The following is a 25,425-nucleotide window of genomic DNA, read 5'->3' on the forward strand; positions in this document are numbered from 1 at the left end:
GAGAGCTGATTGTAAAAGGTCACCACATAGAGTGATGACCATACAGGTATGTCTTAGGAACGACTTAAGAACAATTAAAGGACTTAAACGGAATAGTAGTACGTTTTAGAAAATGTGCCTTTTTGCTTTCTTGGCGAGAGTTAGATGAGAAGATGGACACCACTCTTGTGTTTCTACACTAAATATGAAGCTACAGCCAGCAGATAGTTAGCTTAACTTAGTTTAGCATAAACACTGGAAAGAAATAGGGGAAAACGGCTAGACTGGCTCTACCCAACAGTAACCTCTAAACAACATAACACCTTGTGGTTTTATGATGGGTTATGTGCCAAACTATTTCTTGGCTGAGTGCATTGACAGGAAACCAGCAGAGACTCCAAGGTCTATTGAAGGAGGCTGGGACACGGGCGGACATGGGACTTGGGGTATGGGGTATAACACATGCACAGTGTAACTGGGGGTTGCTGTCGTGCGTTGTGATTGGCTCAATTTCGGCGAGTGCGGACCAGATTTTACTGCGCATGTGTTGTACCCTAAAAGATATGACGGGTTGATGAAGCGTGACCCAGCCTCTTTCAGTAGGCCTTGGGAGACTCCAGGAAGTCACTAGCCTACACCTGGGAAAGAAATAGTCCCCCGCACATAACCCCTTAAACCACAACTTGTCATTTTTACCCTTGAGTTTTTTAATGGATTAAACAAACAAAGATAAGATAAGATATTCCTTTATTAGTCCCACAGTGGGGAAATTTGCAGTGTACAGCAGCAAAGGGGATAGTGCAGAAAACAAGAAGCATCGGTAAAAACAAAAAGCAAGTTTTAACACGATGCAAAAAGCAAAACAAAAGTGAAACAAAATATGAACAGTTTAAATATGAGGAAATATAAAAATAGGAACAATATAAACAAGGGGAAATATTAAAAAATAGCAACAATATATACAGTATTGACTATTACCAGACTATTAACACAATTGTACAGGATATAATGTATTAATTCATGAGCTTTAGAGGTGGATTTTGTTACCTTAGGACAGAGCCAGGCTAGTTGTTTCCAGTCTTTATGCTAAGCTAAGCTGCTGGCTGTAGCTTCACATATAACAGACAGATGAGAGAGGTACTCACTTTCAAGATTTCTGGTACCGTGACAACCCTAATCAAGACGTGATGGAGCTTTATTGCATGTTCAATGTGGCCAACTAAAGAATATTTTAGTCTGACTGAGAATTTCTCAGCCAGTTGTGAATGTTTAGAATTGTGAGAACATGAGACCGACGTTGATAAATTGCAGCTTTACTGTACGTCAGTCATAGCTGTAGATATATGGCAGTGACTGACTCCTCCCTGTCTGTGTTTTGTACTATAGCTGCCTGTCGGTGATGTCCAGACCTTAGACACAGACTGAAACTCCCTCACATCATGGACTCCAAGAAGCATGGCATGCTGCGACATCTCCGGAAGAAGATGCCACATCTCTGGCGAGGCAAGAGCCCAAGCAAGCAGCTTGTTGAGCTCGAACGCACCATGGACAATCGGATGAGCTCCTCCGTTCCCGACATGAGGGACATGAGGGACATGAGAGACATGAGAGACACGAGGCTGGAGTACGCTCCCGCCTCCCCCAGCATGCTGCTCCGAAAGCACAAGTCTCCCAGCTACAGTAACCCCACCACACCAGTTGTCAACCCTGCGAGAGGCCTAGGAGGAGGTGGGAGTGGCCTGATGATGGGAGTAGTTGGTGGAGGAGCTGGGAGGAGTGTGCCTGCAGACTGCACAGACTGGGCTTCCTCTCAGGAGTCATTCAACAGCATCTATGTGGAGGAGAAGAGCTCTCCAGAGACAAACTACAGATCTGCCCGGGGCATGGAGCCTGAGGAGCTAGGCCTGCCGGAGATGATGACCGTCTACAGCCCAGACACTCCCTCTGTGGAGGTGTCCCAGGACAGCTCACAGGTACAGACTCTGCATTTGAAATGTTGAATGAGTATGAAAAAAGAACATATCAGTCCCCAAACATAAACAAATGTATTTATATAATGTAATACCTATTTAAACTTTGTTAAACTGTGCATTCAGAGAGCGTATGTAGAATCATGAACAGTGAACATGGCAGCAGAATAAGCTTGTATAGTTTTGTATTTTGTTTACCTGTGACACACAGGTAAAGGTAAGGCAGCTTTATTTGTATAGCACATTTCAGCAACAGGGAAATTCAAAGTGCTTTACACAAACATTCAATAACATTGCAGTTATAAAAACATAAAAACGTTAAAGATTAGAAAATAAAAACAAGCTAAAAATAAAAGCTAGGATAGAAGCTAAAAAGAGACAATGTCATTCTGATGAATTGATGTGTTTATGTACATGGTTGGGTGTGAGTGTGTATCAGGTGTATTTGCACAAGACATACAAAGTTGGTGGAGCGGGATCAAATTCAAGGTGCATCCAAAATCAATAGTCTCTAGCAGCACTGGGCAAACTGGCCGTGTGTGTTTTTATACTGCCAAAGCATGGTGTCATGGCATGGGTGCCAAACTAGCACGGTCACATTTAGCACTTAGAGAATTGTTTTTTTAACTATATATTAAGGGTGGAGAAATACGAAGGAGTATTAAGGCCACGTTGAGGGCAAAAAAAAAAATCTGAGATATCGAGAATAAAGTCATATTACAAGAAAAAAAGTCGAAATTTATTGAGAATAAAGTTGTAACTTTATGAGAAAAAAAGTCATTTCCTCTTCCTCTTCCTCTTCCACCAAAGAGGCAATTTCCCCCTGGTCCATGTGGTTCTTTCTTCAGAATATATGCAGTTTCTTGCACAATCTTTTCAAGGCCCTGATACTGATGATAATGTGGCGCTGATGTGCCAAAAGATTAAGTATTTCGTTATTTGTGAAACCTATACTAAAGTTTGACTTCACAAGATGCTCCACGTTCCTCATTTTCACATAGGCGGTTTCACGTTGCTGTATTTCCCCTCACATAAAATTACTACTTTATAATATTATGACTTTTATTTTAAAATCAGTAGGAATCAACAGACAATATCAGTAACCTTTCAATCGGCATTTGTGAATTGACCAAGGCTCTCACGTTGGCCTGAGCAATAACTCTGTCTGGATGGGATATAGTTATTGCATAATTTGCTAGCCTAGCCCAAGAGGTGCAAACAACTGAAACTGCATATGTATTACTAGCTGAGTTCTGACTGGAGCGGTTGTCACTGTCTGGCAGGTTGTTTTTGCTCACTGAGAGTTAACAAACCACACCTGGTGTCAGGTAGATACACAGCATACCTGTCAATCATGTTACTCACTTCTCCACAGATGAAAATGACTAAACCAAGTGTTTTGCATGAACAACAACAGCAAATAGTGAATGTCTTATGAATACTGTGATAACTTGGCATTAATACGGTAAGCTTGTGAGTTATGTACACACGAAATATTGACGTGAAATTTGTTCAGACATTCATGCTTGAAAAAGTATTCAAATATACAAACACTGCAGACATGTACTCAACCTAATAGTACGGTGAAACAAGAATATACATTTAAATGATTAAATACAATTGGGATGAATAAACTTAATTAATATGAAATAAAAAAAAGAAAAAAACTGTCATTCTTCTTTAAAGAGTTCACCATATAGTTTAAGTGTTTATAAGTTTGACAGCCCTAATATATTCTTTAAATTCATATAATAATCCAGTGAAATTGGGGCTAACTTTTTGTTATTTTATAATCCCTTTGGTTATCCCTTAGCTTTTCATCTTGCACCGTCATCCGGTCAAAATATTAATTTTTACAATACTTTGCTTTATGACCAAATACCAGTGGCGGCCGGCCAATAGAGGGCCACGGGGCCTGGCCCCACCCACCTTGAGCCACCAAAAAAAAAAAAAAAAAAATTATAAAATTATTAATTATAAAAATTCTAAAAATTATAAAAATTGTCAATATGTGTGTTTTTGACCTATGGAATATACCCGTAATATTTGTAAAATAGGATAACTGCGCCAAATATCTGCTTTCCTCCTTGAACTCTCTGCTAGTGCACCTCTCAGCTGCTCTGCTGCACGTGCACTTTCTGGGGCCAAATGGATTTGGCCCAAGGAAGGCGGGTCTAATAAGCAGTACAGCCAATCACTGATTAAAGATATATGATTACAAGCATGAATGACATACAATTCATCCAATCAGCGCCGTAAAAAAGACTTCCGGGAGGGCCAAACTGATTTGGCCCATGGTGTGCGCGCGCACGTTCACGTGTGTCTCTCTCTGTTCTCGTCAGGGCTCATGTCAGTTCTCGCGTGATCTTGTCTTCTCGTCTCTCGCTTCTCTCCACTTCTCTTCTCTCACAGCCCATTTTAACGGCATGACAATGGAACAGCCAAGCACTAGTAGCGCTTTTTGATACCTTTTTTTGCATTGAATCGTACTAGGATGTTTGTTGAAATTGATTGGCCCTACCCAAAAAAAAATCCACCAGCCGCCACTGCCAAATACCTTTTAAAACAAGTGACATCCTCATTAATCTCAGCTGAACTTAGTGTTAATGATTATCAAATGTTATGCTAACATAACATGATAAACGAGTATGGTGAACATGGTAAACATCAGGCCTGCTAAACATCAGCCTGCATTGTCATTGTGAGCATGTTTGCATGCTGATGTTAGCATGTAGCCTCACAGAGCTGCTAGCGGTTGTAGTCTTGTCAAAATCTGCTTTTAAGACTGTCATTATTTCAGTTACTACTATACTTACATGGTGTGTAGTCCTAAATTACATTGTGCTTTTATATAGAGCTGTCAAAGTTAACCTGTTAACGGAAATTCGTTTTAACGCCACTCATTTCTTTAACGCATTAAAGCAGTCAATCTCTTCCGGAACTTGTCCTGGGCTAAAGCTAGAGTGGAGATACTGTCATCATATTAAACTAGAAAACATGTTACAAACCATTTCATACTAGCATGTCGGGAAGGAGGTTAAATAACGCTCAAAATTTGCACTAAATTTTGGCGAAGAAAAAAACGTCATGGCCATTTTCAAAGGGGTCCCTTGACCTCTGACCTCAAGATATGTGAATGAAAATGTGTTCTATGGGTACCCACGAGTCTCCCCTTTACAGACATGCCCACTTTATGATAATCACATGCAGTTATGAGGCAAGTCATATTCAAGTCAGCACACTGACACACTGACAGCTGTTGTTGCCATGTTATGATTTGTGCATAGGGTTTCTGGACAATATTTGTCATTGTTTTGTGTTGTTAATTGATTTCCAATAATAAATATATATATATATTTGCATAAAGCAGCATATTTGCCCACTCCCATGTTGATAAGAGTATTAAATACTTGACAAATCACCCTTTTTAAGGTACATTTTGAACAGATAAAAAATGTGTGATTAATTTGAGATTATTCGCGATTAAATATTCTAATTGATTGACAACCCTAGTTTTTTGTAACAATTCATTACAAGCAGTGCTATTGCAGCATAGGAATAATGATAGTCAAGTTGATCTGACTACAGACAATGTATTGTACACACTGTACACCTAATCTGGTTCATTTCTGCCCTGCGGATCCAGAGCATGGATCTCTTGAACTCTGTTAGAACTTGAACTACATCAGAGAGTTTCAAAAACACATAAATACAAACAGGAAAATCAATGTTCTTGTCTTCATTCCTGAAACACTGATTTTGTTTTTGCCAAAAGAACAGATGCACTTTCTGCTAGTTACAGTATGTGTCCAGTTTTTTTTTTTCTTTTTCAACACTATGTTTTCAAAAACAAAACTAATATTGTTCCTCAGGGCAAAATGCTCAGTCCCTCATAGTTTGAAGTCTACAGGGAGGTAAAGGCTCAGAACTGTAGTTGCCTTTAACTGAACAACAGGGCAGAAAGAGAGCAGAAAAGCAAATTCCCTTTTTTTTTCCATTACTGTGTTCTTTGGTGTAATGCTGTTCAGTCTCCAGGATACAGGAATTTTTAATAAATGCTCAGAGGATTTGTGCTGGTGAAAGAAATGCCGAACAGATTTCAGTTCCTGAACCTTTAACTGATCAGCTGACTGAAACTTTGCTCTTTCATCAACTGGGACTTTACTTTTTTTTTTTTTTTCAGAATCCTCCTCATAATATCACATGATAGATTTATGAAATGTATTTATCTTTGTCTCCGCAGTACGAGAATCATGATTTCAACGGTCACGGGTTAACGGGTCACGGCGACAACCTAAATGTAAGTCCTGCTGTGCTACTTGAATGATGATTCTGTGTTGTTGAACTGATATAATTATAATATTATTTACTATGATGTCTACTAAGGATTAATCTCATAAATAATAATAATAACACCATGCTGTAAAGTTGAGTGTAGGTGGTTTTATCCTGAGCTACATCTCAGTGGTGAAAAGGACTGTTTCTGTCAAGTGGCTGTGATCGTGTGTTTTTTTTTTGTTACATATTGTGCAGACGGCAGCATTGTGCTTTGGCTGACACACACGCTCGTGTCAAAGTTTAATTCCAGATTATTGTGTTCAGGACATTGATGGGACAGTAGGCGGCGTGCAGTTCAGCGCTCAGTGTGTGTGTCATCCTGGTTTTTGTGGCTGGGCAGGGTTGGGACGCTGAGCCGGGTGATTCCAGGCGACCGGGGGTTTATTCTCTGAAAGATGCTTGGCTTCATGGAGCAGCGGCTTAATAGTGATTAAATAATCCATTGCATGGACACGAAGCATAGATGGCATACAGCCTTCCATAGAGTGTGCTTTTTATATTGTATCAGAAGCAATATTAAAAACATGCTCACAACAGTAGAACTAGACAGACATAATGCAATAGGTAACTTCCAGTATGTGAAGAAATTGTGATGTTGAAATGACTTAATGAAAGTAGACAGACCTTAAGTCATATGTCACAATGCTGTAAAAAAAAAAAAAAAAAAAAAAAGCTCATAACAGCCTTTATTTACAGGATGGGTTTGTGTAGCAAGGAACAATGTGGACACCACGGTTAATTTTACATTACAGCAGCATAATAAACAAGCACAAAATGAATAAAACTGTCCCTCTGTGCTCAAGCCCCTAATGACAGTTTATTGTGAGTTTACAAATTAGTAGCAGAAAAACATAATGAGGCAAAGGAAAACATAGTAAAATATGAACTTTAAGAGAATTTGGAAATTAAATAAAAAAACATATAGAAAAAAATGGTAATTTAGAGCTTTTTATGCAGCCATGGCCAGAGGCATTATGTTTTTGGGTTGTCCGTCCACACCATTTCCTTGAACGTGATATCTCAGGAACGCCTAGAGGGAATTTCCTCAAATTTAGTACAACTGCCTCTTGGATTTAAGGATGAACTGATTAGATTGTGGTGGTCAGAGGTACATTTTCGGCGATAACTCAAGAGTTCATATTCTGGTAAGGACAATTTCACACGCATGTCTAACAGGATAAAATTATGACATGTTGGACAGACATGGATGTAAACTGCAACTTAACTGGTTGGCAGAGGCAGACAACTGCCAAGCGATAATTCTAGTTTCCTGTTGAACCGGGTATCCATGACAATATTTTTTAAATCCTGACTGAAATGTGTCTGTAGCAACTATCGAATGTCTATTCAAATGTCTGGCCTGATTTGTAATCTTCTACATATTTTTGATGTAATAGTTCCTGATTAAAATAAAAGATTATCTATATTTGCATCAAGAATTTAGAAAGAGGTATTTAAATATGTGTGGTTTTAGAATCTGTATTGAAACTCAGGTATTGTATGTAACAATACCCATCCCTATTTATGCATGATATGTGTTCATAATCACATACAGCTGTAGACTTGCTCAGAAAGTCTAGATGTACTACTAGCTGTAATAAATAATGATATTGTATTGGTGTGTGTCCAGTACGAGATGGGCAACGAGATCCTGAGTGTGTCGGAGAGCATCAGTAATCCCCTCCAGTCCTTCCTGCTCACCATCAACCTGAAGAAAGGACGCAACCTGGTCATCAGGGACCGCTGTGGTAAGAGAACCTCACCTTACAACTGCTACTAGTACTGCTACTAGTACTACAACTACTGTACCAACATTAACACTATCACTCTCAGTAAGGCTATCACTATCAGCAGCTACCACTGTATTGGATGTATGATGATGATGTTACACAACAGAGAACTGCAAAAGAAAAGGACACCGATCATTTTACAAAGGAAGAATTGAACGTATTCAGCCGATTCTTCTTTGTGTATTCATGTACTGTAGTCTGCTGTATGCAAACTGCACTAAATCAACAGGATTTATTACTGGTCAGAATAAGGAAGCTGGGTCGACGCAGGAGCAAATATTACTTTAGCGTGTTAGGAAACACAATAGCAAACGTAGGTGTAGTAGTGGAATCATTATCATTTTCATACATAATTTTACCCTCCTGTCCTAAATCTGAAAATAGGCATTTGGTTAGCACTTCCCTGCTAGTTGGTCAACTTTTTCTTATCACGCATGGTTTTACAGTTTGTCACCTATGTCATCATTTATCACGTACGTGTGCATTTCTGTCTCAGTGAGTAAGTGCTACTACCAGTTGTGTTCTTATGCTCGTGTTGCAACTGGTGCTTGTGCTGCACTTTTTTATTTACAATCTGTATAAATTCTGAAACAACACAGAGATCATTTGAAAGGCAAATCGACTTCTTTTTCGAAACTTTCAAGATTATTTGTGCCCAGAACAGCTTTCTGACGTTTAAACCTACCTGAAAACTTTCCTGTCCTCTGCCGTGTGTGTGTAGGTGTGTGTGTGTTTTCTCGCTTGACCTCCGTCTGTGTGTTTAGCCTTGGCTTGTTAATGATGGGCCAGGAGTGTCTGTTTGATTACACACAGTGTTGTTGTCTCCAGGGACACACGAGACAGCCGAGTGTCAGGTCGGCTGTGAAGCTCCTATAACAGCCGGGGCAGGATTCCACCCAGCATATTTGAACGTGTCTGAACCACACCCAGCATTCATTACACCAGGCCTTTCACTCTGGGCAGGCACTTGGATTACATATCCTCCCTCATGTGGCTTTGTATTTACACGACCAGGCTCTGGGTTAAGCTGATGCAAAAAGTGAAGAGGAGGATCAAGGCGCAGGCCCCATGCATTATTGTTAAGACCATACAGTCTTTTTAAAAGCAGTGCATGAAGGACCTCTTTATTTTATCTGTTTGATCAGATTATACATTGCATGCGTAGCATAACCGACAGCTGTTTGCTGATGGACATGTTTTATTTATGCCCAGCTTTGTTGTCCTTGTTTTTACCTTTTAAAGTACTCTGAGAGCAACAAAAAACTGGAGTCAAATTCCTTGTATGTGCACACATGCTCGACCAGTAAAGCTGATTCTGACGATTCTGACATCCATAAACTGTGTTTGGTGGACTGCTGCCCTCAGCTGGTCGATTGACAGAATAGCTAGAAGTCAAAGATTGTACTTCCTTTACCTTGAAGTTAAAATGATTGCAGATGAATGATGACAGAGCAGCAACAAATATGAGATGTTAAAAGTATAAAATCACTTTAACGAAAGCTAATTTAAAGAAAATGTACGCTGCATTCTGAATCCTGGTACAGTCACCTTCACATGTTGCCCTATCTTCATGCGATACAGTAGCCATAACATGAAACACACAGTTTTCAGCTGAAATCTGATTGGCTATTGATTCAGGAAGCTGTGGTTCCGTCTGTTGGGGGAGGAACGAAACCACATCCTCCGTACAGACACATGAGAGATGATAGAATGAGAAGGCTGGTCCTCCCTTTTACTGGAAACATGTACGTTTCTTTAGAAGTTAAGAAACAAGGTGACTGGCTATTTCAATGTCTTGTCATTACTAGTCATTTCGTTGGTGTTTATGACAATCAGTCATGATGACTAGTCAACCTTGCTTTTGAAAGACAGAGTGAAAAGAGGAGCAATTCTCAGTTCTGTCAAACTATTAATTCACTTAATCACTTAATTTAGGTCTGATTATCAATTCAGCTTGTAAAATCATGAATGTGGTCTGTTAGTCAATGTGTTAATCCCTATCTCCATCAACAACACTAACCCCCTCTACCAGTCTGATCAGTGTAAAGAACGCCAGCAAAAGGGGTCTGTAAATAATCCTAAATGCATTGTTTTGTATTTAATGTAATTTTCAGGTACCAGTGACCCGTATGTGAAATTCAAATTGGATGGGAAAACGTTCTACAAAAGCAAAGTGGTTTATAAAGACCTCAACCCTAAATGGAATGAAACCTTCTCCCTACCTGTGAAGGATCTGAACCAGAGACTGTTTATCAAGGTAACTTACTGTCACTTTTTAATTAGTTAAATGCATTATTATGTGAAAAAAGTTTGATATTTTAGCATGGGAGAGTGTAGCAGACATTGGAGCCAGTCCTGCAGTAAAGGTGATGCACAGTGTTTTTGGGGGATTACAGTGGTTGCAGCCCCAGAGTCATGAGTCCTAAGCATAAGGGAAGTCTAATTTGCAGCTACAATACTTTGTCCCCCCATGATGCTCTCTGTATCTACACTCTTGTTGTTTGACATGACGCAGGTATACGACCGTGATCTGACAACTGATGACTTCATGGGCTCCGCCAGTGTCATGCTGAGTGATCTGGAGATGGACAAGTGAGTGCAGTATATTTACATTTCAGTGTGTACTAAACCAGTGGTTCCCAACCCTTCTGGTTTGTTACCCCTTAAAACAATGTTATGTCTGCTTGCGCCCCCTTGTCGCAGATTGCATTATGTCTATGTTAGGTGGACATTATCCAGTATTTCACAAGCAATTAGCAAAGATTAGAAAACCTCGCAACCTCTCAGATTTATCTTGGGAGCCCTTGGGAGGGCCGACCCTCAGGTTGGGAACCGCTGTACTAAACTATCAATCGTGCTTCGTATTGATGATTCTTTTCTCTACTTTTAGCCTGTATAGTGTGTGCTAATAGTGAGTATTGAATAAACTGTTTGGGGCTGTAGTATGAGTGGTTTTCCACATTCATTTTCATTTAAAAAGTTGACTTATCTTTATTACAATACACAAGGTCCCACCTTTACCCTCCTTCCATAGTCCAGTTTGATTCTTAACAAGCCCATTAACGCACAATCCACCCCCACATACACTCAAGTCCACACATTGCATTACCATGTTACTGTATACAGCAAAGATGCACAGTCTAATACAACAGACCTGTAATAAATGCGGGGCTAAATGGTCTGTAAAGCTTACTTTGTGCGTTTTTGTTTTTTTAATTCAACTATTGGTGTCCTCTCTATTGCAAGCGAAAACAAAACAATCACTAGCTGCTGCCTTAAGAATTACCTTAGAGGAGATTTAACACCTCTCTGACACTGCACTAAACACGAGGATCTCTCTGGTTGATGTTGTGCTGCTTAGTGAAACCACTAGGGCTGCCCCCTCTTAGTCGATTGGTCGACTAATCGGTTGTTTTGGTCTTAGTCGACTAACTTTAGACGATTAGTTGTTTTTTTGAATGCTTTTTTCATGCTGACTGACTTATTTCCAAGAAACTTATGAGCACATCTCTGGTAAACACAAGATTTAAAGTGGTGCTTTTGTGTGATTCTTTGTGGAGTCTTGCAGATCTGTCGATTAAATCGACTATTCGATTAGTCGACAAAATCGTATGAGTGTTAGTCGACTAAGAGTTTCTGTGGTCGAGGACAGCCCTAGTTTTGTGTCCGTATGCATTGTGCCCTCCATGGCACGCTACTGCCCTTCTCTGATCTCGGTCTGTTTAACTTAAATTGCAGCTGAAATTTGCTTTTTTCAGGCTCAAAGAGATGTCTTTGCCCTTGGATGACCCAAACAGCCTGGAGGAGGACATGGGGGTCGTGCTAGTGGACATGAGTCTGTCACTCAGAGATGGAGACAGCAAAAGAGGCCCTGTAATATATATATATATATATGTATATATAACAGAAAAGAAACATGTTGTGCATTGTATTTATTGCATGTGCGTGATTTTTACCTCATGTTTCTGCCTACTAACCACAGTGTCATTTTGTTTTGCCGCTAACATGCATGCTCCTGTCTGCAGCGGTGGCCCCAAATGAGAAAACGAAGTTTTAGGGTAAGGCATGATGGAGGGAACACACAAGACGGACATAAAGTAACATTTACTTTTTTTTTAGATATCTGTCAAATATAAAAGAGAGACTAACAGTTATTTAGGCAGTTACTTGTACTCACTTTAAGTTGATCTGAATCATTTTTGTGTCTTGGCACAAGGGGGCAGCAAATCACCATGTCCTTTAAAGAAACGTGTTTTTTGTAGTAAATGAAATCGGACAAATGTCTTCAGTCGATCTAAGATTTAACATTGAGAGTTGTAGCAACTCATAATGTAATAACTGTCCATAATGTAGTTGTCTCTTAGGTATTATGTATACAGTACCAATCTAATACTGAGAAGCACTTCTTCACTCCAAAACAGCATAAAGCTTGAAAAGTACTTTTTTCCATGCACAACTCAATGTTTTTGTATTTAGAGTCGCCCCTCTACACAACACTGCTGAATTAAGCAACAGTATTTGTGTACTTGTGGTCTTCATGTTAACTTATAGAATTATAATTTTAAATCCCATGAAAAGGCCAATACCAACAGTGATTTGATATATTTATTCCTTTGTCATAGACCTCCAAAAGCTATGAACACTATAAGGATGGGCACCATACACCGTTCTGCTACTTTTATAGGAAATTATTTCGCCTTTTAATGGAGGACTTGCTAAAAATGTAATTTATGTGAGAGTAGTAAAAGCTAAAACATAGTGTAAGAGGAGCGCAAGCACAGAAGAGGCAAACATTTACAGCAATATCTATCTAAAGTTTATTAACCATCACAATCTACTGATCATACCTGACCAAATAAGGCTCTAGAAGCTAAACCCCTCAGCGTATTGAATTTAGCACGGGTGTGTTTTGCTGCTTAGGAATTCAACTGGAAGGAGGATAAATAACGCTCCAAAGTTGGGATACATTTTAGATAGGGAAAACTGGCACGGCCATTTTTGCAGGGGTCCCTTGACCTCTGACCTCAAGATATGTGAATGAAAATGGGTTCTATGGGTACTCACGAGTCTCCCCTTTACAGACATGCCCACTTTATGATAATCACATGCAGTTTTTTTCATGCAGTATAAATGTGTTATTTTCGCCTGTTCTAAAATGGTGTTTGTTGGAATATTTCTGCATACTGGGGTCCCTAAACAGTCTTGAAATTGGGTATCACTGGAAATCTGAGACTCTTGTGGATCCAATGAGCCCAATTGTATTCACGTGTGATGATGTAGGTACACATAGTAGCCATTTCATTGTAGTGAGACCCCCTGTACCCTCCTAAAAAAAGACAAAAACGGGTCTATATTGTGGGTCTCAGGAGGTTAAAGATTTACATTGTCAGTAGGAACCAATGTGCTTGGGGTGGAGTGTCACAGAAAAGGTAGGGAAGTATTGAGACAGACGTCATGGGATTTGTTGACAAGAACAAAAAAATTTGAATATTGCCAGCCGTATCCATTAAATGAGTCTGACAGTTGAGTTCTGACTTCTCACAGTCGAGGTGTTTTCACCAGCTGCTGAATGCATTTTTTTTGCTTATCAAGCCATTTATTTTTTGCATTGCATGAATCTCAGCTCATCTGTCATCTTTGCTCACTTCACCGTGTCTGCATGTTTATAGACTGATATAGATCGATTCTGTGTTTGGAAGTTCTTTGCATTATAACGGTGTACCTAATAAAGTGGCCACTCAGTGCATGTCCCTCTGCTACTTCAAATCCTGATTGTACTCTGCCAAGTGCATTCAGTGGGGTGTGTTAATTGAAACATGACTTTCTGCCGATGCGTATGGCAGAACAGATCCAGACAGGACGTCACTGTCAGCTGGATCTGCGCTAATTGAATCTAGGTTCAATACATCTCCCTACAGTGTTGTGTCTTCATGTAAGCTCAGCTAATTATCTCAGAATATGGCTCCCTATTATATATGGAAGAGAGACGCTGCTCTGCATTGTAGCTTCTGCAGGCTTTACCTAATCTCTCAGTGAATTGAAGGGACAATTAAATTCCCTTTTTTACTGGAGAAGAGAGATAATGCTGTCTCATTCAACTGTCTCCCAATGGGTGCTTGTTGTAAAAGCACTGGAGCGTGTTGCTATCTGATTTAAGTTTTGTGTCTTATAGGTGACAATTTCTAAGTAGAATCCCCCTTCTATTTACTGCTCCATGCATGCATTGTTATAAAAGATAAGAAGATAATTGATTGGCAAATATGTAAAAAGGAATCCGGTTTGATTTAAGCATGAGATATCTTGGTATTGCATGTAATTTTTTCTTCTATTTGTATTCGGAATCTCTTTCCACCTTTCCCCTTCTCTCCTTTGTTTCAAATCCCAGTCGGGAGGCTCTTCTCAGAGCCTTCGTCTGTCAGAGTCGCTGAGGAAGAGTCAGCTGTGGACTTCTGTTGTGTCGGTGACTCTGGTCGAGGGTCAGGAGCTGCCGCTGGACACTCAGGGAGGTCAGCTCTTTGTTCGCTTCAGACTGGGAGAGCAGAGATTCAAAAGCAAGGTACTGGATGGAGGAATGATGCTTTCATCTCCTTCACTCCCCTCCTCCTGTTCAATTGTCCTTGTTCTTCTTAAACCCTCTCTATTCTCCCCCCCTCTACTCCGTTTCTTCTCCTCACACTCCCTTTCCTCTGCTCCTTTTCTCTTCTTCTCCTCCAATCCTAAACACTTTCTTTATTATTTAACCGCTCCTTCCCTGAACTAATTTTTCTTCCATAATCTTTCCTCGTCATTTCCCCTCTCCTTTTGCAAATGTAGAATAATGCTAATATGGTAATGTATTTGGTTACTACATGCAAAATTATATCTGTTTGTTTTTTTTAACAGTTTTTATTGTGCTTTTAACAATTGAAACATGCAAAACAACTCTCCACATCAGAGATCATACACAGTATAAGAATAATAATTATACATTTGTAGTAATCTGTCATATAATACAAATTTACAGTTTACAGAAACATTGGCCTTACCAACAGTCTTACCAACAGAAAAAAGTAATAATTAATTAAAATAAATAATAATATTAAATAAGTAAATAAATAAAATAAAATAAAAAGGGGGGTCTGTCCAAATTCTGTTTCTGTAATCAGGTGTGACTAAAGAGTAAGTGGGAAACTCTCGATCTATAACGCTAAAAACAGCCGTTAGAGGGTCTAAATTAACATTTCTATTCAATATCTTAGACAAAGTTTGAAAAATAATTCTCCAATAGTTCAACAAACTAGGACAGCTCCAGAACATGAAAAATTATGTTTTAAAAAAAATATTAGAAATGTTTAAAACCAGATATTTTTTTTAATTTATGTAATAGTATTATGGTATATTTACCTTGAGATTGGCATTACACATTATAATGTATATACTATGTATTTAATTTTACATTCACATTTGCCTTACTGATAACTGTGTCTAGAGTGACTTATAATTAATACAACAGTACAATAATGTGTTCAAAAGTGCAAATGTTAGGGGCTTAATGCCATTAAATTCTCTGATGTAGTCACAGATCATGTATAAGAGAGATCAATAAGATATATAAAAATTGATTTTTGGTGTGTGACATGAAAAGCTGTAATCACTGCTCATACTGGCAGCTGGATGATGTCTTGCAGTGATGCTCACTTTCTTGGCTGCGGTTACTGTCATTGATGATTATCTTGCTGTTCTGCATCATCATTCATTACACATCAAAGCTACATGCTAATGAGCAGCATCGCTTCCTTTTTCTTTTCTTATATGCAGGTTCAAAATGACAGTAATTACTTTTTATGCCTTCATGTGCGATGGTAATTTCTGATGCTGATTTCTGAAGCTGCTCAAGAACCAAACATTCATCCACTAAAAAAATCTGGACATACTGCAACTGGTTAATTTTCTAAATAATAAGTACTTGATGAACCTTCACAGCTGGATAACTACAAACTTGTTATAAAAGTTTTTTTTGACATTTGACTGACTTTGACAGCATGTAGAAAACATGCATAACATAACAGGGAAATTAGGGTATCAATGTTTTCTGACTGCGTTATCTGACTTTGAATGAGTACTCTCAACGTTAAATGTACATGCATGTATGTATATTTTTTGTAATGTTTCATGTTCTGACCTCATTTCTGATTCAGAATCACTGCAAAGTGTCCAACCCTCAGTGGAGAGAGAGGTTCACGTTTAACCAGTTTATGGACAGGCCAGACATCATGGAGGTGGAGCTCTGGTCCAAGGAGGGACGAAGGAATGAGGAGTGTTTAGGAACGTGAGTCTGCATTCACAACGTGTGTTTGTGTTTGTTTTTTGTGTGTGCTCGCCCTGCAAAGTCAGTATGGGAACAATCTCAAAACTAGTGATGTGATTCTTGACACTCCCACAGCACTAGTTTTCTCCCGACGTCGGTCACATTCCTGTTTTGCAAGACGGGCTCCATTAGATATTTTTTTTTGTGCTTCCGTGGAATTTGTGTTGGAGTCTGAGTTGTGGTGGGGTCTGGTCGTTTGTTGCCGTTAGCAGACTCCATTCCTAAATGAACGATTAGCTATGGATGCACACTGATAGCCCTAAAGCGGAGCTAATGAGATTCACACATTGGCAATAAAAAAACATTAATATGTGTAAAAACTTGGATACAATCCCTTTTTAAGTGTTCATCCTTCATAATGTTGCTCCCATGTCAATGCCTACTGAGCCTTACCATACAATGAACAATGTGAAAAATGTAGGCTGGTGCTGTAAGGATCAAGTGTGTACATGTATGTTTGTCTTGTGAATGCGGGTGTCTGCACATGTGTATACTTGCTTTTATTCCTGTATATGTGCATACTATTGTGCATGTCTGTGCATGATATATGTAAAAAAAAAAATTATGTTTGCATCACCAAAACTGTACCTGCATGTGTGTGCTGCAGCATGTGAAGGCCTGTTTGTGTGTGTACAGGTGTGACGTTGACCTGTCCAGGGTACCTCTCAATCAGAGACAGCTGTTCACGAAAACCCTGGACCAGAGAGGACGCTTGGTCTTCCTGGTTACACTGAACACATGCAGCGGCGTTTCCATCTCTGACCTCTGCGCTGCACCGCTTGATGAACCTCATGAACAAAAGAACCAGCTGGATAACTACGTCAGTACCTGTACCAGCTGTATATATTCTATCTGTACTGTGTGTGGATGCATCACTTCACCACCTACATGTTCCAGTTGAAGTGTTAATATATCTGACACTTTTATTAGATTGTTATCAGCCGTGACGGCGATGCTGGTGTTGTTTTCACCTTCTGAGTCTGTGTGTGAGTCATCATGGTAAAATTTGGTCCTGGAGACACCTACTACAGCAGGCACTAAAACAGAAGCAGTACTTTGCTAGGTGTTTATATGTGTCTGTCTGTGGACCGTGCAAGATGCAGTCACAAAACTTTACTGATGTGTAGTTGAGATCAAAATGAAGGCAGAGTTTGAAGATGGGTGTGGTCAGAGCAAAGGCATCGGGAGTAGGGGGGTTGGAAATGGGGAACTTTACGACCCTGGCTCGATTAGGCGTCGCAGCTCATGTGATCGGTTATCTGTAAAATCTTTTACTCAATTTTGAAATATAAAAGCAGCCGGTGATGGAGAGAAACTGAGCTCTTGAGAATCTGAGTCAGTCTAAAGATTGTCGAGTCAAGTAAAAGCCCACTTCAATTTAAGAGTGAAGAAAACGCTTGTTTGGTAATCTCAGTTGCTATTAAGTGAACATTCAATCCAAATGTATGTATAGTTATAGTTTGAAGCTGATAAAACAATTGGGCGTCAATTTGTCAGTTTTAGGTTATTTAAGTCTAAATTGCTGTCAGGGTTCTTGCAGTACTTTCTGTGTTGAAAGGCCAAGAGATGGCAGTATCTGCCAGGTAATGTGCTGGGAGGCAGTGTCACAACCTGGCTCTCAAGGCCATGACAAATAGGGAGTCACACAGTGGTAAAGATTTCTGCTTTATAAGTGTTGAGTGTTATGTAGTGAGAAGGTCTGTAGGTATTACCTTAAGATACAGCTGGATGGATGGATGGACTTTATTGATCCCGAAGTGGGAAGTCGTTGTGTTACAGCAGCAGGTTAACGAGGCATTGCACAGGAACAGTAAATATACATATCAACACTGAGAGAGATATTTATCCATAGAATATCTATATAATACACAATATAAAGAATATATTAGAATACACTATAAATATACCAAACTATGTGCAAATCTGTTGCAGTTTTTTTTTTTTTATTAAATGCAATGAGGTAGAGTGAGAGTATACAGATGTGCAAATTCACCAGGTGCAAGTTTATTGAAGGTACAAAACAAAGTGGAGTGTAGTTGAGACAGAAACTTTAAAGCTTAGAGTTCTCTGTTAGACAGAGGTGAGGTGTTGTAGAGTAGGAAAGATTTCTTATACACATTGTAAAGAAAAAGGTCCAGCGTGAGCCCCTATCATAAACCATACTGATGATGTACCAAGAGGAGGAGGGAATACATATTTATGACTCTGCTGAAGATACCAGCCCATTACAATCTGCCTTAAATATTGTTAACAAACGCTGCATTTAAAGTGCAATGCATGATTTTTGTGTTTTAGTCTATTAGAGCTGAAGTATGTGAGATTGGCGCAAATATATGATTTAAAAAAAAAAGTTATTTTTATAAAACGTACTAGTAGTACATGAAACAGGTAACCTGAGAAAAATCATGTGCCTCGGTGTCCTCCGGTGCTCCTAACAGCATCTACAAGATTTCACAGACCGGAGGAAAACAAGCAGTAAGAGCTGATCTGAGGTCTGCTGTCCAGCTCCTGTCTATGAGTGCCGGCTGTCAATCACTCGCGAACTCCAACCAAACGGTCAAACTAGACTGAGCTGATCAAATATGAATCAATATTATGTTACATTAATGCCTATTTCTCGCCTCAAATGTTTTCAGAATCATCTTGTAGTGCACGGTTTAGCTGTAAAATGAGAAAGTTTTGACGCCGCCACCATTGTGAAATCTGGTGACGGAATGCCAAGTTCTGGTCACATGACCGGAGCACAGCCAATAGGAATGCTCTCTCAATAAAATGACCTGTGATTGGTCAAAGTCTCCCGTCACGGGCTAGATTTTTTAAAGACTGAAAACAGAGCCATGAGGAGGTGCAGAAGTCTAGTTTTCTCTCAGAACATTTGAATTACAAAATGCTGAAAGGTTATTATAGAATTTTTGCCCAATGATGCCAAAAAATATACTGCCTACTGCAGCTTTAACTAAAAATCATGCATATTTTACCATCAACCAGTTTTCCAAAGCATTACATAGGTAATTAGATGGTATATCGTACATGTCTTGCAGCGGCTGGTTTCAGTTCATGCCAGAAAAGTATGAAAGTAAACTTGCAGTGACTTGAAAGTTGCTTAAGATGGATAATCCATCATGGCAATGCAATTGGAAGTAAAGACTGTTTTTGTGAATATGTCTTGTTGGTGTATTGAAGTTCTTGTGGAAAATACTGACATTTCCAAGTCAGCTGCTGAAGAGAAACCTTTTTACTGTAGAATGAAAAAAAAATCACCTTCATCAAGTATCTGGTTTGTACAGTAGTTATTTCTTGTCCAGTTAAAGTTTTTATCTTCCAACAACATACTGTAGTTTGCAAAAGCACTACTTTTTTGGTGTCTGTCTCTCAAATCCCAGATGGCACAGCTTCCCAAAAACATATTTGCCCTAACAATATTTACCATAACTCCTTGAAACTCATTTCTTGTGTCAAAAGTGAGTGCAACAGCCCTCTGGCAGCGTCTGCATATACAGATTAGCACAGGTCTGTTGTTGGATGTGGATGTATTTTCTATTGCGCAAATAATATTGATGACATTTATAGACAACATAAACATATTTTCTTTATGATGTGAATCTGATATTTAAATCATATTAAATGTAATGGAAAGCCGGGCAAATATTTTGATCTTGGTTTTTGTAATCCCAGATTTTCTAACATTGTGAGTTGGCTGACCCGAATGCTTCGACCATTGCCATGGTAATCGACCTCCAAATTAGTATCCGAATGCTTCGTTTTTTTTGTATAATTTTTATGTAAGTGGGTAATAATAAACTATAAATCCCCAAATAGCCCATGAAATAAGGAATAATCCCATAACATTATTAATATTCAACATTAATTATTAGTTTCTCTCAGACGGATATCCCTGTTGTCCCGGGCACTGAAACGGGGGAGATGGAGACAGAAGAACATGTCCTGCCTGCTGCGCCGCACCACGAAGCTTCGATTACCTTTAAATATTTCTCGACAAAACTTTGAAGCCCAAAAATTTGTATTCGGAAGAGCCCTAATTGCGAGAAAGGACATGTTGGAACAATTTTGCTATTTGTTTTTCTCACTACTGCACTTGAATGAAAAAAAAGTTTGGTTCATGTATCCTATCATAAATAATTAAAAAAAGGATTGTGCAGGCTTGGTGGCAGTAGGTGCTCTCTAAGTATTTTCTAATTTAAATGTATCTAAACCCTCATGCTTCCTGTCTGTCCTCCACAGAGGTTGAAACGGTCCCTGGAAAACCTCCGTGATGTTGGTTTCCTTCAAATCAAAGTTCTCAAGGCAACAGATTTGATGGCTGCTGATTTAAACGGTACGTCACACATTTGGATTTAAGTTCTTTGTTCTGTTTCTACATTAAACGGGACAGAGGGAGCCTGGCGTGAACGTGTTTTTGCTGTTGTTGTGTTCTGCAGGAAAGAGTGATCCATTCTGTGTGTTGGAGCTGGGGAACGACCGACTGCAGACCCACACAGTCTACAAAAGCCTCCACCCAGAGTGGAATAAAGTCTTCACATTGTCAGTTTCAGGCTCTTTTTTTCCTCACCACATTTTCTCATTAATACTACGTGATGTATGTATGCTGTGTGTTGTAAACTGGGACGTTGTGGCTATTGTGAGTGCCGGTTTGTGAGGAGTATCTGACCTCCTTGTTTTGTGTTCACAGCCCTGTCAGAGACATTCATGATGTTCTGGTGGTGACTATCTTTGATGAGGATGGAGACAAGGCGCCAGACTTCCTGGGAAAAGCTGCCATTCCCCTGCTCTCGGTACACACTACCTCACTAAGAGTCCATCATGCAGACAATGGACTAATCTATTTACACTCAGTGTCTAAATTAAAGTGAAGAGGGCGATAACACTCCAGCGCGTTGAAGGCTCGCTAAGATGTAATCCAGCATGACTGATAGTCAGGTTCATGGATGAGTTCAGCACCTGATGCCCTTTCTGTCCTTCAGATCCGCAGGGGACAGCAGATCGCCTTCCTGCTGAAGAAAGAGGACTTAGGTGGGCTGACAAAGGGGAGCATCATTCTGGAGCTGGAGGTTATTTTTAACCCTGTGAGTAAAAGTTCAGCCTGCAATGAGGACATGAGTGCATGATGGATTCTGTCTGCTGCTCATTGACTTTTTTTTTTTTTTTTATCAGGTCAGAGCGAGTATAAGATCCTTCCAACCAAGGGAGAAAAAATTCATGGAGGATAATCCCAAATTTTCCAAAAAGGTTTGATACAGCTCTGATAAATTTACTGTGTAGTAAAGGGTTGGGAAATCATCATTTTGCATTGAGTCAAAAACATATAAGGGCTTTCAATCGATTAAAAAATGTAATCGCATGATTGTCCATAGTTATTTGCAATTAATCACACATTTTTTATCTCTTCAAAATGTACCTTAAAGGGAGATTTGTCAAGTATTTAATCCTCTTCTCAACATGGGAGTGGGCAAATGTGCTTGCTTTATGCAAATATATGTAAATATTTATTATTGGAAATCAATTAACAAGATAAAACAATGATAAATATTGTCCAGAAACCCTCATAGGTACTGCATTTAACATAGAAAACATGCCCAAATCATAACATGGCAAACTGGAGCCCAACAGGCAACAGCAGCTGTTAGTGTGTCAGTACTCCTTGACTATTACTTGCCCCAAACTGCATGTGATTATCATAAAGTGGGCATGTCTGTAGAGGGGAGACTCGTGGGTATCCATAGAACCCATTTTTATTCACATATCTTGAGGTCAGAGGTCAAGGGACCCCTTTGTAAATGGCCATGACAGTTTTTTCTCGCCAAAATTTAGCGCAAGTTTGGAGCGTTATTTAGCCTCTTTCACAACAAGCAACTTTGACATGGTTGGTACCAATGGATTCCTTAGATTTTCTAGTTTCATATGCCACCTGCGTTAAAGAAATTAGTGGCGTAAACAACATGTTATCGCGTTAACTTTGACAGCCCTAAAACATATATTTTGTAACACACGTAGTACATTTCCATAGCAGCATACATTTCCATACAAAGGGCAGTATACCCTTCAACTCCATTAGTGCTGAATCAGTTGATCGACAGAAAATTAATCGGTATATTTGCTGCTTTACTTTCTCTTATGGTAGTAAACTGAACATGTTTGGGTTTTAGACTGTTGGTAGGACAAAACAAGGGCTGTGAAGATGTTAGATGTGAGGAAATTGTGATTGCGAAAAGTTGCGATTTTTCAAAATTGTTTTGACATTTTATCGACCAAACGATGAATTATTTATTCAAGAAAAGTACGGGCACTGGTTTCAGCCCTAAAGTTCATAGCATTAAACGTTAGAAGCAACCAACAGTAAAGAGGGCAAGGGTCAAAGGTCACTGCACTTTTGACAACGTTCATGTGATGCTTGGATAATTGAAATTTCTAAGACAAATAGAGGCAGAAGTTGTACAAATGTTACCATGTTTATTATCAGTTGGCTCTTTATGAACTGATCATGAAAACAATATTGTTTATGAATATGTTGAACATTTTGCTTTTCTTCTCTCTGAAAACCCGACGCCTGCAGAAGCAAAGACTTTCCTCTGCCTGAATTAGTTGAATCGAGCTTTAATTGACCCCAACTGTGACTGAGTTTGTGTCCACTGTTCTGCTACATTAGTTTGATATACAGTGTGCAAGACAGGGCGCGAGACAGGGTGCCTGACTGTCTGTACTTCCCACAAAGACTCATTGTTGTCAGACAATACGGTGCTCACTAACGCCAAAATTGGCTTACGCACTGTGGACTCTGGTCGTAATGTGCAGGGTTTCCTTGTGTTTTCATGTTGAAAGTCTTGGTTGACAAAATCAGGTCAGATTTCTGACATTTTTGCCCCCTTACCATGACGGCTCATGCATGCCAAAACCTACCAGCTACTCTCACTGTTACACTAGCTGACTGGGCGCTCCCTGTTTAGTGCGAATCAACTTCTTACAAAATGAATATACACAATGAAAACATCATTAAGAGCACTTCTATTCACATTTTAAACACAACTACTGTAATATTTATGTGCTTTGCATGTTTATGATCTGTATCTTTCAGGCTCTGGCCAGGAACGTGGTGCGTGTTCAGACACTCTACAGGGCGATCACGTCGACTCTGCAGTACATCAAAAGCTGTTTCCAGTGGGAGAGCATTCAGAGGAGCCTGCTAGCCTTCCTGGTGAAGTGCTTTAACTGCTTATCAACACACTATCCGCATTTCCCTCTGTTTTCCCTCCGAGCAGCGGAAGACAACCGCAGTCTGGCTATCCCCTACTTGAACTCTCCCAGCGAGATTCTTAATCAATGCGGCGTTGGGCTCAGCAGAAACGCAGGCTTGGCCCCGTCTCCGCGCTGGAGTGGACGCTTTCAGTGTTGTGTGTGTGTGTGTGTGTGTCTCTCGGATGCAGAGTTAAGCCTCAGCTGGAGCGAGTAGAGTCCCAGTGGAGTCGAGATAGAGTCTATTTTTGTTCTACTTCCCTGACAACTCATTAACCCTCCGTCCAATCTGTGCTCGGTTTGATTTAGACCCCATTATGCAGACAGAAGTCCAATTAAAAGGCTCTTCAGAGATAAGACGTGTTCTCCATCCTCCCATTGTTGAATACAAGTGTTAAGCAAGTGTGAAGACAGAAATGCAGTACAAGCCTCTCAGTCCTTGTCTTTAAACGGCGAAGTGGAGTGGGTGCTGATCCTTTTGACGTTATTCTCTCCCAGATCTAGCTCGATTGAAATGGCATACGGCAAGTTGTGCATTAACTATGCAAGCAATCAAGGTCATGGAAAGTTCTTTTTGTTTTTGCGGTCGACGTCCTGTAGATGGCACTAAAGTTTTGTAAAGTTGTGTAAAGCGATACTGTACGCCAGCCAATAGCACAGGTTGTTAAAGTTGCTGTGAAAAAATGGGAGCTGCAGCACAGAGCTGTTATCTGTTAACAGAAGCCTTCTTCAGCTTTGAGTCGTGCATTTCGTTTTGTGATTTAGGATCATCTAGAAACTGTGTCGTTCAGCATGGGGTCAGCAGGCCGTTAATCAGAAATATCTACACCATAGTTAATGCACAGTTACTCACTATGGAACGGATCGTATAGAGTTAATTATTAGGGAAAATATCGTTTTTTTTGCCTGACAGATCAGACACACACACACACACACACACACAGAAATCATACAAGCATGAACAAGCGCACAATGCACACACACAAACACACACACACATATCCTCCCACTGCATCTCTGTGTGTTTGAAAGACAGTACCATCTGTACTCATGTTTTCACACTAACGCTCCCTGCCATTTCAAGCCTGAGTGAGAAGAAATAAATGCCTGCTTAATGCCGCCACATGAGAGTAATGAATCAAAGCTTCACTCTGCATGACAGGACAGAATCACCTGCAACATCTGCCGATTTGTCAGAAACCTTTGCGCAGAGCGCTTTAGTCACTTTAAATGTACCGGTTATCCTCAATCCTGGCAGCGTTTATGAACTATAATAGATCACATAATGTAGGCCCTCATTACTTTATTTTGTAGAAGGTGGTAGGATTTGCTGTTTTACTTTTCTGAAGTATAATATCAGTATTGTAAATAAAAAAAGATGCTATTTCCAAACAGAAAATAATCATTCCCACCCAAACAAAGAAACAAGAGGGGGATCACCCACGGGCAAACGGGGTACTAGGGGTTGTAGGTGGAATCCTCCAAAAAAAAATAGAAAAATACATATTTAGATTATTTTCTCTGTATTTTCAGTATGAAACCAGCTACATGTTGGATGTTCAGTAAAACACTAAAACAGCGTAGTAAAAAAACGTAACCCCAATAAATAGCACTATTGCTCAATTTAATACAATCAGGGGTTTTGCTGCAACACCCTTACTTGCAGGGGTAATTGATTAATAGTTTAAATGCAAAGATTAACTCAGTTAAAATACTTTATTTAATTTGCAAAGAGATGCGCCCTCTCGGTGCA

General features: G+C 39.6%; 1 protein-coding gene across 4 annotated transcripts in view; it reads left to right on the forward strand.

Annotated features, from left to right (window-relative positions):
• Positions 1–25,425, forward strand: part of LOC119475933 (multiple C2 and transmembrane domain-containing protein 2-like) — a 47,819-nt gene that overhangs the window by 11,588 nt on the left and 10,806 nt on the right. The window contains exons 2-17 of one of the 4 annotated variants that reach the window (XM_037749074.1): positions 1,366–1,952; positions 6,193–6,249; positions 7,918–8,035; positions 10,192–10,334; positions 10,593–10,669; positions 11,836–11,950; positions 12,103–12,135; positions 14,463–14,633; positions 16,255–16,385; positions 17,061–17,244; positions 20,667–20,760; positions 20,864–20,966; positions 21,115–21,217; positions 21,407–21,508; positions 21,597–21,671; positions 23,515–23,634. In XM_037749074.1, the coding sequence (XP_037605002.1) occupies positions 1,419–1,952; positions 6,193–6,249; positions 7,918–8,035; positions 10,192–10,334; positions 10,593–10,669; positions 11,836–11,950; positions 12,103–12,135; positions 14,463–14,633; positions 16,255–16,385; positions 17,061–17,244; positions 20,667–20,760; positions 20,864–20,966; positions 21,115–21,217; positions 21,407–21,508; positions 21,597–21,671; positions 23,515–23,634 (2,160 nt within the window). In that variant the 5' untranslated portion in view covers positions 1,366–1,418. Of the gene's footprint in view, positions 1–1,363; positions 1,953–6,192; positions 6,250–7,917; positions 8,036–10,191; positions 10,335–10,592; positions 10,670–11,815; positions 11,951–12,102; positions 12,136–14,462; positions 14,634–16,254; positions 16,386–17,060; positions 17,245–20,666; positions 20,761–20,863; positions 20,967–21,114; positions 21,218–21,406; positions 21,509–21,596; positions 21,672–23,514; positions 23,635–25,425 lie in introns of those variants that run through there. The other 3 variants (XM_037749082.1, XM_037749091.1, XM_037749099.1) reach the window with 3 other exon arrangements.

The sequence above is a fragment of the Sebastes umbrosus genome, chromosome 2 (assembly GCF_015220745.1).
Source record: "Sebastes umbrosus isolate fSebUmb1 chromosome 2, fSebUmb1.pri, whole genome shotgun sequence".
NCBI classification, from domain to species: domain Eukaryota; kingdom Metazoa; phylum Chordata; class Actinopteri; order Perciformes; family Sebastidae; genus Sebastes; species Sebastes umbrosus.